Source organism: Camellia sinensis, chromosome 11 (genome assembly GCF_055761805.1).
Source record: "Camellia sinensis isolate YWXY chromosome 11, ASM5576180v1, whole genome shotgun sequence".
NCBI lineage: Eukaryota > Viridiplantae > Streptophyta > Magnoliopsida > Ericales > Theaceae > Camellia > Camellia sinensis.
The window spans coordinates 88,693,875-88,706,741 of record NC_138971.1 but is presented as its reverse complement, the minus strand read 5'-3'; the positions used below and the strand labels follow the sequence as shown (position 1 = coordinate 88,706,741).

At 32.8% G+C, this 12,867-nt stretch overlaps 1 protein-coding gene across 17 annotated transcripts; it reads left to right on the top strand.

Annotated features, from left to right (window-relative positions):
- Nucleotides 1-212: 212 nt before the first annotated feature.
- Nucleotides 213-12,332, top strand: LOC114300826 (CDP-diacylglycerol--inositol 3-phosphatidyltransferase 1). 17 transcript variants are annotated; one of them, XM_028245695.2, is made up of 14 exons: nucleotides 213-423; nucleotides 514-600; nucleotides 1,530-1,582; nucleotides 4,565-4,715; nucleotides 4,805-4,894; nucleotides 5,780-5,864; nucleotides 5,983-6,032; nucleotides 6,622-6,661; nucleotides 6,859-6,903; nucleotides 6,991-7,056; nucleotides 7,209-7,323; nucleotides 7,415-7,471; nucleotides 7,570-7,668; nucleotides 11,926-12,332. In XM_028245695.2, exons 5-14 carry the CDS (start codon nucleotides 4,834-4,836, stop codon nucleotides 11,983-11,985), a joined length of 678 nt encoding a protein of 225 aa, XP_028101496.2. In that variant the 5' UTR covers nucleotides 213-423; nucleotides 514-600; nucleotides 1,530-1,582; nucleotides 4,565-4,715; nucleotides 4,805-4,833; the 3' UTR covers nucleotides 11,986-12,332. The 17 variants fall into 17 exon arrangements, with proteins under 17 accessions (XP_028101496.2, XP_028101498.2, XP_028101502.2 ...); XM_028245697.2 differs by having other exon boundaries at nucleotides 217-423; nucleotides 4,565-4,647; XM_082894250.1 differs by having other exon boundaries at nucleotides 224-423; nucleotides 4,565-4,647; nucleotides 5,946-6,032.
- Nucleotides 12,333-12,867: the final 535 nt, after the last annotated feature.

Below are 12,867 nucleotides of genomic sequence, written 5' to 3'. Positions count from 1 at the left end.
TACATTCAAAATTATACAGAATTAACATTCAAGGTTATGCATGATTATATACGAAATATCATTTTTTATTTTCTCTTTAATCCTGTGGGGATATTTGTTTTGAGGGATTGAGAGGTGGAATTTAAGGATGGCAATGAGAATCTTACTCTATGCAAATATATGAATTTTTTCTTTTTTTTTTTACCTATAAAATTAATTAAGTGAGTTTTTTTAAATATTCATAGGATATGGGTCGGAATGGGTACCCGCCCATTTCCCCATATGTTAGGGTTCTCATTTTCAATCTCACTCTCACGGTTTCTCATTCTCATTCTCACTCACTCTCACATAGCAGCGAACGCAACGATCTCCATAGGTTTTGCAAAGGCAACGATCTAGCGGCGGCAATCTCCGTCGGCGTTACCACGGTGGTTCTCCGGCGTGGTGAGTTTCTCTATCTCGTTCTCTCGTTCTCTCTTGTTCTGTGTGTGTTTACAAATTCATCTATTCGTCACTTTCTAAACTTCCAAACAGAGTTGTTGCTTCGTAGAGTTGTTGGCACTCTACTGCAATTGGCGAAACCTGTCGAAGAGACTTACGCATCAATCAGCAGAAAATACGGTTAGCTTCACAGAGTTGTTGCTTTGATTCATGGAAATTTTAACTCAATGTTGTTTGAAGCTATGGATTTAAATCAGTTGTGAATTCTGATGCATTTGGAAATTGTTAGCTTTGATTTCTCATGTGGAAGATGAAATTGATTTACTGTCTATTTATTTTCTTGGGACTTTGCTATGTTATGTTATGTTAAAAGGGTTTAGGGTCAAAATGGTTTGCATAAAAGCTTTGTTACAAAAATGGCAATTCCCTCTGCAAATGATCAAGATCAATATAGCTACTCCTTAAGTTTTTAAGCAAATAGGTCATCTCTGTTTTGATGATTGGTTGCTTTATATAGTCAAAATAAAATGAGTGTTTTAACTTTCCATTGAGAGAGAGAGAGAGAGAGAGAGAGAGAGAGAGAGAGAAGAGAATGTTGGGTGGAAAGTTGATCCCTTTTAGCTTGTAGAGACAGAAATAGGGGTTTTTAGAGAGAGAGAGAGAGTCTTGGGATTTTAGGGATTGTTTCAGGTACTAATCCAATCTTTCAATTTTAATTTCATCAATTATTGATCAATACTGTTGAACTTTCACTTTGTTGTGTTGATCAGCTGTTGAATTGGCTAATGCTCCTCTGTTCATGTAAAACTAATTAAAGAATGGATCCATTCTCCTAAGATCTGAAAAAATAAAATAAAATAATGAAGAAAAGAAATAATAAGATTAACCAATTATGATTTGTCCAAATTATTGTTGATGCTAAAAAGTATGCCCAATTTAGTCCCCATTGGATGGGGGTTTGGGAGGGGTAGAGTGGGTGGTTGTTGTTCCTGTTATATCCATAGTATGTGAGATTCATAGGACTATTCTTCCCATTGGTTTACATAAATCATCATCTCAGTAAATAAATAAATACATGCTTCTTTTGATGATTGCCTCTTGCTCTAAAGGTGATTGTGGAGAAGGCTGAGAGAAGTGATATTCCTAACATCGACAAGAAAAAGTAAGTGAAGTTATTTTCAACTTGATAGCAAATTTCTGTCTAGCTAATTATTTTGGAAGTATTTATCCTTTGTTTGTTTATCACCCTTATGCCAACCATAGTTACCACAAGTGAATGACAAGTTGTCCAAGTTTGGCATGGAAATCTGCACACCTTTCTCTCATCACCTAGAAATTAATAACGGACATGACCTGCAATACTCGTCTCGAAATGAAATATATGTGTGGAATATTCTTTAGTATGCCTTGAATAGCTCCTTCATGTTTTTTCCTTTCTCTTTTTCTATCTATGTATATATATAACTGCATGAAGGCTGAAGTAAGATTGAAATTGAAGAAAATGAACAAATGGAAAAATTTGCAGTCATGTTGATGCAGCACTAGGAAGAAGAATAAATTGGGAATTACAATTCCAAAACAACTCTCAATAATCAATTGTTCAATATTCATCAAGTCTAGTCTCAAAATCAAATTCAAGTTACCAAAAATAAAACCCTTGCAAATAATTTAGGGGTGGTTTGGCATCCCCCATATAATCTATCTTTTTATTTTTTTTTCATCACATCACCTCTCTACTTTTCTGCACATTTTTTTCGTAAAAAGACAAAAAGTGCACTTATTTAGATCATTCCAAACAACCCCTTAATAAAAACTAGAAATAATCCTAATAAAGAAAATAAAATAAAATAAAATAACTTTATTTTTCAATTGTTGTCATCCAATGACTTTCCGGTTCGCATCACATGTATGTGGTATTGGCTATTACATGCCTCTCGTTTTTTGGAGGGGAAGGTGGGATGCAGTTGTTTTGTGTAACTCGTTCCACGCATCTCTCAGTTGCTTGCTTAATTTGAAGGGTTGACCCCAAGAACTCCCTCCTGAATGATGCAAAGTCTATGGCTGAGGGACAGTGATTATTTTAGTGTTTATTTGCTTTACTAGTATTGAAATCCTTTTGATTGATTTGAATAAGATTGTTAGGGACATGATTGTCCAGGCTGACCTGATATGGGTCTAGTTGAATTAAGCCTTACTATGAACATCTAACTACTTTAATTATTTTGTGCAATTCATTTATGATGTTTAGAATTATACGGATAGATACTTTGACATGTGTATTTAGAGTGAAGTCATCCATATGTAGGTTTTGGTTGGCAAAGAGTTTCGTTCAAAATTTTTGTACCGAATGGTTAGTCGCAAATCCATTGGACTATTGTGGCCCATAGGGGGGTGAAACGCAAATGGAGAGATAAGGAGGCATATGGGTTTAGGTGATGAAATGACCATTTTGACCCTCTACTATTTAATTATGTATTATATTTAGTAAAATTCAATAAAATTTAAATGTCTCAATTTAAAAATAAAATTGTTTTATTTAATTTTTATTGATGTTTTATTTATTTATTTTTTTAAAATAATTTTTTATAGATGTTTTATTTTCAAATTTTGTTTATATTTTATTTAATTTCATTATTTAATTATTATTATTTTAAAATAAATTTATTTAAAATTTTAATTAAAAAAATAACATATATTTTTATTGGTATTTTATTTATTTAATTTTTTAAAAATAAATTTATTTAATTGTGTAAAACAAATAAAATAATTTTTTATTTAATCTAGTTAAAAATAATTAAAATATTAAAGATATGTTTAATATTGCTATTATTTAGTAAATAATTGAAAAAGGGTAAAATAGCTATTTGAACATTTATCTTTCTCCATAATATCCCAAACAAACATAGTATTCATATCATATCTAACCAAATAGTCCTTTCCTGATATGTAATCCCATGACTAAATAAATATGGGATACAAATCCAGTTCAACCAAATAGTCCGGGGACAATGTATTCCAAGACTAACAGTCCGATAAATTATAATCTCTCTTATTCAGTCCGTCCAAACAAACCCACCCTATATCTCTTATCCAAAGGAGGTCTTAGTTTACTAAGAGTATTTTTTCGAAAAAAACTCTGTTTGGTAGAGCTTTGGAATTTTAGTTCCAGTCATTGGTTCTCACGTGGTGTTTGTTTGTAACTTTCAAAAATTAATTCCATGCTCAATTTGAAAACCCGGTCGAAAGCGGAAAAATTTGAGCTAACCGGTCATCCCATTGGACGTTCTACCGGACGTGTCACCGGTCGTCCGACCTGTTGACCGGAACAGTGCAATTTTTTTTTTTTGTTGCAATTGACACATGTTAATTTTTATATATTTAACAAAAAATATTTTCCGAATTTTTAAAATTTTTTTATGAGCTTTAATAGAATTTTGAGTTGTGTTTGGTTTTGAGTTGTAAGTTTTTGTATCAAATATCATGTCACCTCACAAATTTTCCACTCAATTCAAAACTTATTCATTAAACAAAATTTTCACACTCAAATCATTATTTCAAAATTCACAAACTCAAAATATAATTCATATTCTCAAATCATATTTAGAAAGTTTTATCAAATATTACTTCTATTTATTTTGGTATGGTAGCAGACATGTCGGCCATGTAAATTTTTACTTGATATTGGGAGTAATTTGCTTTATGATGATGGTAGGTAAGAGTCCGTTTTCAATTTTAGATAGCATTTTTGAATGACATGGCTAGAAAAAGGGGGGCCCATGTTGATAGGGCTCTAGTTGAAGAGGCCCATTTTGGCTGCTTTGGGAGTGTGTTGACTTTTTTTTTTTTAAAACCGACTAGAGAATAATTATAAATATAAAAAAAATTTATTATCAAATAAATTACTAATTTACAATAGTTAAAAAAATCAATAGAATCTAATACAACTAATAAACCAAGCCCCGTACTAAATTAAACTACTATCACTCCCACAAGTCCAAGCTCAACAATTACAACTCTCATAATGGTGGATAAATAAACCATCCTATAAAAGATATCGAACTTCTCTTTATAGGAGTTGAACTCAAACTTTCACATCAAAGAAGGCATTAATCAGGTCCTTTTTCGCAATACATCGATTTTGCAGGGTTAATGCTGAAAAGAAAAAACAAACACCCCCAAAACTCGCTGCAACAAAGTTCGCAGGAGCTCGATCTTCCCGTCGGCGAGGCAAGGCTTTGGGTCACCGGCCACTCTTACTCTCTCTCTTCTCTCTCTCTCTCTACGCATATATATATGTATGTATATTATTGGTAAATTGATTTTGGACTTTTGTATGTGCAAATCGATTGAGATTTTGAGAGTTTTTGTGGGTTGTTCTATGCAGTTTTGATCGGTGGGAGAGAGATTTATTCAATGGCCAAGAATTCGAGACCAAGGAAATTATCTGTATACCTTTACATTCCCAACATCATTGGTGGGTTTCTAGTTTACTCTCTCCTTCTTTACCAGTTAGGGCACAACATTGTTTTTTAAGATTGCGATTTTTCTCTTCCCTTTCAAAATTGGTGTTGATTGCATAACACTACAGTATAGCATTGCCATTTGATTTTGTATTATGTGTCCATAAATTCATTTCATGGGTATGCAACAAATTATATAGAATCATTTTATGGGTATGCTTATATGGGTATGCAACAAATTAAATGTAATTCAATTCTTGTTGCTATTCTGCAAATATATTATTGCTTGTATATTCGGTTTGCATCTTGTTATCTTGCCACTTTTGGGTTATTAATGCTTAGATGGGTAGGTATATCACATTTTCATGTTAAGTCATGCTCAAGCCATATCCTAATTTCTTTAAAAGCTTTTAGTAGCGGCTCAAGGTTTCTAGAGGCGTCAGACCAAACATTAAAATGAGTCTTTGGAAAATTGGGGCTTTCGACAATAATAATTTTTTGAATTTTTTTTTATAAGGTCTTAGGCAATTTGATATATGAACCACTCCAATAGACAAACTCAGGTTTAAGCATACATTTGAGTGAAAGCTTTACTAATGACAGAGGTAAATTTGAGAGCCACAAAAAATAGCCTTGAAAATTTGAGTAAACATTTGAGTCTTTGAGTGAAAATTCGAGTAAAACTCAGTTTTGATATAAGTTTGGGTTACGGAGTGAAGAGTGTTTTTGAGTGATTTTTATCCAAATTTAAATTTGTTATCGGTTTCATCCAAGGATTGGAGATGCCCTTTATATGGGAATGCATGATTCATTAGAATTATTTTCTATGGTTGGTTACTCACATATTATATTCTTCCATTTGCTTCATTTAATTCTTTTATGCTTCTATGTGTATGCAGGATACATAAGGGTTCTTATGAACTGCTTTGCCTTCTACATTTGCTTTTCAGACAAAAAGCTTTTCTCGGTTCTCTATTTTGTTAGGTGATAACATATTTTATTTGTTTATGTATTATGTATTATTTTTTGTTCATAATGATTTTTGTAGCCCCTATTTGTGTGTAGAGGTTAAAGTGTTAAATGCTTGGATGTGTGGTTTCAGCTTTGTCTGTGATGCCTTGGATGGTTGGTTTGCTCGCAAATTCAATCAAGGTACGAATTTGAATTCATTAGTTCTATCCGGATCAGCTATACGTTACTTCAGTGTCTAGTCCCGATTAGATGGGATAACTTCCTGATAATACAAGTTGCACACTCTGGGTTTCTTTATTTACATAAGATGCATGGCTTGAAGCAAAACAGGAATGACTAGTTACTTTATATATGAAATGGAGCGCTAAAACTATTTATTATCTATACAACTCTAAAATTTTTGCTGCCATAATTTTATTTGCTTGTTTCTTTTCCCTCCCCTCATTCTAATGTCTATGTTTTAGAATGGACTATGTGATCTCTTCCTCTGTGTGTGTCCTCCGTGAAACCTAATGTACTTAATACACATTTTAGTTATTGATAAGCAGTAGAAGAGTTCCTCTAGAAATCTTAGTAAATTAACAGAAATTTTCTTGTTTTAGAGAATTTGAAGTTGTTACTGAAATGACTGTCAGCTGGACTATACATCTTGTTTGATAGCAAGGTTGCATACTATTGCTGAACTGCTATAATTTAGGGTCTTTTGCAATTTCATAAATATTAATGGGTAATTTGATTTACATTTCCCCCTTTCTCCTCTTATTTCCAGTTTCGACCTTTGGAGCGGTTTTGGACATGGTTACAGATAGGTAATCTTCTATAAAACTCCTCTCCCCCCCCCCCCCCCCCCCCCTCCAAACACACACAAAAAAAAAAAAAAAATGAAGAAGAAGAAAAAAAAGGGACAATTTTCCTCTGTCATCTTCTGTAGTGTTTTTATTATAAATATCCTCAATTATTCCATTTTCTAGTTTGACCGTTTTGATCACAATGTCTTGTGTTTCAGGATTAGTACTGCTTGTCTACTGGTAATTCTCTCCCAAATATATAGGTAGAATTTACTCTACCCTGTTTTTGTAGTAACTGCACCTTGATTTATTATGTGTTTTTGAGGTTTTCTATGTGTGATATTTTCCAGGCCTGGCCTAGTTTTCTTGTCATTGCTTGCTTTGGATATTGCCAGCCATTGGTTGCAGATGTACAGGTATTTTGACATAAGAATTTATATTTTTCATGTTATATTGTATATTTGAATAAGCTTGAATGGATCTGGCAATTTGATGTTACAAGTCTATTTTCAAGAGAACTTCTGATGAATCATTATTTTTTTCCCCCTTCCCCACTTCTTCATTGCAGTACTTTCTTGGTAGGCAAAGTGAGTCATAAAGATGTAAAAGACAGTACTAATTGGCTATTCAAGGCATACTACGGCAATCGGATATTTATGTGCTACTGCTGTGTTGCTTGTGAGGTGAATGTTTCTTTGGATTACCTTTATGGTTAAGACAATTCTTTCATGTCTATGCTATTTTTCTCTTAGTCTGAGTGGCTTTGTTCTGCAGCTTCTTTACATTATTCTATTTCTTCTTGCAAAGAACCAGAATGAGAATCTGAAAAATGTAAGGCTTCATTTGGTTGAGTGTGTTAAAGTTTCTGCCTGAATGTTGTGACTTGTGAGGATTTACCCGGTTTATTTGGTTTTATTCTGTTGTTTTAGGTTATAATGAATGCTACAAAACAGAACTCAGTTCTTTCTGTTCTACTTGTTTTACTTGTGGTTGGATGGGCTATCAAGCAAGCAGTAAATGTTATACAGGTAAAAAGTGCTGCTTTACTTAACCTACCTAATTAAATGCATCACATACTAGTTTAAATTCCTACAATGGGTTGATGTGAGCTTAATTTTTCATGTTATATTTTGTATATAAATGTGTAAGTTTCATATGTTAGATTTGTGCATATGCTTTTGATGCTTATTTATGTCAAGATTCTTTGTAATAAACATTTGCTAGTGACTGTTGTAAGTATTAAGGAATGAAACCAAACCAAACCAAACTAAGCCTTAAGTCCTATCAAATAGGGTTGGCTACATGAATCCTTCTTCTTCACTCGACTCTATCAACGGCCATTTGGTTAGTCAAATTAAAAAGTTTCGTATCTCTATTTATTACTCCTATCCAGTCACGAATATACTTATTCTTAACACTGTCTTTTCTATCTTAGTATTTTCATCTCAGTAACACTCATCTTATCTGCATGTTATTTCATAGTTGGCCAACATTCCGTCCCATACAACATCCCTGGTCTAATAGCCATTCTATAGAACTTTTCTTTTAGTCTAGTGTTTAAGTCACCCCGCCTTAATTCTATAGACCACATCCGCTCCAATCTCCCCAGCTACTGTGATAATTGATCATAAATAATAAAAATGTTCACTCTTAGGTAGTTCTTGGTTTTCAATTTTCACTTCTCCTCTGTTTTTATTGTTATTGTTACTATAATTACACTCCATGTATTCTGTCTTAGTTCTGCTTATCTAAAATTGTTTAGATTCAGGTACTTCTCTCCAAGTCTCAAACTTAATGTTAACTCATTCTTTAATCTCATCCACTAACACGATATCATCTGCAAAAAATATACACCATGGCACATTATCCTGAATATTTCTTGTCAACTTATCTATAATTAAAGCAAAAATATAAGGACTTAAGATTGATCCGTGGTGTAACCCTATAGTAATTAAAAATTCACTTGTTTCTCCAGCAGGCAATCTTATAGTGGTCACCACACCTTCATACATGTTTCTAATCACATCAATGTAACGTTTTGTCACCCATTTCTTCTCTAACACCCACCATATTATATCTCGAGGCACTCTATTATATACTTTCTCAAGATTGATAAAAACAATATGAGTGCCTCTTTTCTTTTCTCTATACTTTTTTATTACTCTCCTCAAAAGATAAATCGTTTCTATTGTTGACCTACAGGCATAAATCCAAATTGATTATCTGACACCTCTGTTATATCTTGCAATTGACGTTCCATCACTCTCTCCCACACTTTCATTATATGACACATTAGTTTAATTTCTCTATAGTTGTTGCAATTCTGGGCATCTCTTTTATTCTTATAGCTTGTTACTAAAATACTATTTCTCCACTCCTCTGGCATTTTCCTAGTCAACAAAATCTTGTTAAATAACCTAGTCAACCAAGCAATGCCTTTTTAACCCAAATATTTCTAAGTTTCAATAGGGATATCAAGTTTTATTTGATTTCATCTTCTTAAGTGCAATCTCTACTTCAAAGTTCTTAATCTTGCAATAGAACTTGTAGTCTTGGTTTTCCTTATTACTGGCTATTTCCTCCCCTTTTGACCTTCCTCTATGTTCCTCATTTAACAACTTCTCAAAATAGTTCTTCCACTTCTCTTTAATCTCTTCATCCTTCACCAACACCTTAAAGTCCTCACTCTTGATACACTTAACCTGATTAAAATCTCTTATTTTCCTCTCTCTTATCTTAGCAAGTTTGTATATTCTCCTTTCTCACTCCTTACTACCTAGTTTAGTGTATAGGTCTTCCTAAGCTTTCAACTTAGTCTCTCTCACTACTTTTTTGACCTCTTTATTAGTCAATCTATAACTCTGGTTTTCTTCAGTTCTATCCTTTTGTCACTTTTTAAAGTATTCTTTTTTCGCCTTTACTACCGCTTGAATCTCCTCCTTCGGCCACCAAGTTTCCTTAGAGTTGGGTCTCTTTCCTTTCGACTCTTCAAGAACTTCCCTTGAAATTCTCCTCATACAATTGGCCATCGAGTTCCACATAGTGTTAGCATCATCTTCTAAGTCCCAGGTACTTTTTTATCCATTCTATTCTAAATATTTCTAGTTTATCTCATTCTAGGCCCCACCATCTTGTCTTACGACACCCACTATTCTTCCTAACTTGGTATTGCCCTTTAAAGTATAAATCTAGTACAAAAATCTTATGTTGAGACGTCACTCTCTCCAAGAATCACCTAATAGTTGCTGCATTTTAGATAGTCCACTTTTTTTTTACTAGAAAGTAATCTATTTGGCTTCTAACTGACCCACTCTTAAAGGTTATCAAATGTTTCTCTCTCTTCGTATACATAGTATTGGCCACCACCAGGTCAGAAGTCAACGCAAAACCTAAAATACTCTCTCCAGCCTCATTTCTATTACCAAAACCATACCCACCATGCATCCTCTCATAACCTAGTTAACTATTCCTATATGGCCATTGAAATCTCCACTTATAATTAGGTTTTCTCCTACGAGTATCTCCTATAATACCTCTTTTATTTGGTCTAAAAAATCTCTTAGTCTGATCATCTAATCCTTACTTGGGGGGTGTATTCACTAATAACATTCACTATATTTTCTTCAATAACTAGTTTAACTAATATAATCCTATCACCTTTCCTAATGACCGCAACTACAGTTCCTACAAAACACTTGGTAAGATGTTAGTAAGTTAGGTTAAGCACAATTGGGCATTCGATACTTCTCTATAAGCTCGAACGGCAAACCCCTCCCTCTAGAAACCTAGAGGTACAACCAATGTTAACAGAAAATGTTGAAATATGGTGCACTTTCGTTCCAAAATGATTAATTTAGCGATCCAAAGCAATTCATAATTATTTATTTTTTTTCAAATAATATTTTCTTAAGGTTTCCTTGGGAGTAAAAAATATCAAATATAATGAACTAAATCTAAGGTGAGTAAACTTTTGACTTGACAAAATTGTAAAAACTGGGTCATAATGCTAATAAAAATGTGTTACTATATGATTAATTTGGAAAATAACTTACATTTTATTAGATTTCTAATTGTTGAAAAAAAAATAAAATTACTCTAAACTAGAAGTACCTTGAATTCTTATAGTGCAAACCATATAAGTATACCCTTATTGTACCACAATTTACATACAATTTAGAGCATGTAACGTACTGCTTTCCCATTTCTGTTCCACGTACTGAAACGATCTACGTTCCAAGTAACATAGGGTACGACCACTTGAACTAGGCTCAAATTCTTAGTACCTAATAATTGGTTGATAATAAAGAAGAACACACTTCTTGTGTAGAATATTGTTTCTTCATAGGCTTTTTGATACTAATAACACTTAATAAATTTTTTTCATTAATTTATCAAAAAAAAAAGGAAAAAAAAAATCATTAAAACTTTGACTAATCATATGCTTTTATCTAATTTTCTACCATTCGTTTGTTTTTTTTTGGTTTTTTGGTTTTTAATTTTTAGAGTGGGTTGTGAATTTCCAGAATGGCTGTGATTTTGGTTGGGTAAGAGCTTGGTTTGAAGCACAGAATTATAGACTCTTGCAATGATGCTACCAGCATTAATAATAGGCAACCTAGGAGTTGTGTCATCTAAATTGCCATATCTTGAAACACGGAGCAACAAACTCTTACAGTGATGCTTCCGACACTATCAGCCGATGTAGGGGATGCATGTGATAATCTAAAATAACCTTTTATTTTATCTTAGTTCCTCATGATTATGGTATGGGGAGTTTCATTAAGAATTTTACTTAGGTTGTGTTTGGATCATAGATTTAGGTAGGAATTCGGAAAAAGAAAGCAAAAGGTGAAGAGAAATGTGAATGAAATATTTTTCTCTATTTCTCTCGTCTTTTTCTTTCCCTTTCTAAATCCCTATTCAAATCCATGATCCAAACACAACATTAGTCACTAAATCCTTATGAGTCCATTATACTTAAAAAATGATAATGTCATAATATCATTCTACATTAATAGAGACCTGGGTTCACAAAAACTGGTCTAATTGATAGGTGTTCTTTTTGTGATGATGATTGTTGTTACAATTTTCAAGTGAACTTCACAAGTTGATTTTTCATGATTGATTCAAGACAGGATAGAGAAGTTTTGTTCGGGATTATAGTCATATTTGGTGAATTTGGTGTAGACATGTCATTCTTTTCTGGATTCTTATTTTCACTGTATTGTATCATAACTGTAGTTACTTTGACTGAGTTAACTTGGAACTCCTTTTATGGTTCTCAGATAAAGACAGCAGCAGATGCGTGCGTGGATTATGACATCAACAAAAAGCAGAAGCCATAATATTGAAAAAGAAAATGTCCCCACGGCAATGTTGCTTCCACAAAGATGCAGACTATTTTATCATCCTGATCGCATTGAGTTGTCATCTGGTTAAACAGAGAACATGCTTCAAGCAGTGTCTGTGTCCCACAGTTTTATGGTTCGTGACTAAATGATTTTGACTTGCTACAGGAAGGAAGATACTTAACTCTGTATGGTTTTTTGTATAAGTCACAATGGGAGTGTGGTTTTGTGTTTCTTTTTTAAAGCCTAGGTCATTTGGCACTGGAAGGGCCATTGTACATTGTCTCATAGACAGTATGAAGATGGTTTATCATTCAATTTGTGTTGCTTTGGATTCCGGATAAGTACCCGTCTTCTATTAGTTGGCTCTATCTCTCCGGCTTACAATTTTAAGGTTTTTTTGGGACAAATTCAAAGGTATTGATTCTTTATGTAATAGTGTCCTATTTGTCCTCTTTTTTAACTTCTATTAGTTGCTTCTATCTCTCTGGCTTACAATTTTGAGGGTTTGTTGGGACAAATTTAAGGGGTATTGATTCTTTATGTAATAGTGTGCAATTGGTCCTCTTTTTGAGCTTCTTCGGTTTTTAACCCCCTTTCTAATCTTTTAAAATTGGGTTTGTTTCTTGAATTTAAATAGGGATTTAGAAAGTGAGTTGAAGGAAGGAAATATGAATGAAATATAAATTAGCTTGGTTGTTTTGAGTTTTTCAAAAATACCTTTCAAAAAATTGTACTTTCTTATTTTTCATATTTTATTGTCTTTACTGATTTTTTTTAATATTTTAAGTAATTTTTATTTTTATTTTTATTTTTAGACACATCTAATATAAATACACAGAAGTATAATTTTTGTGAATTTTTTTTTTAAATTTTTTT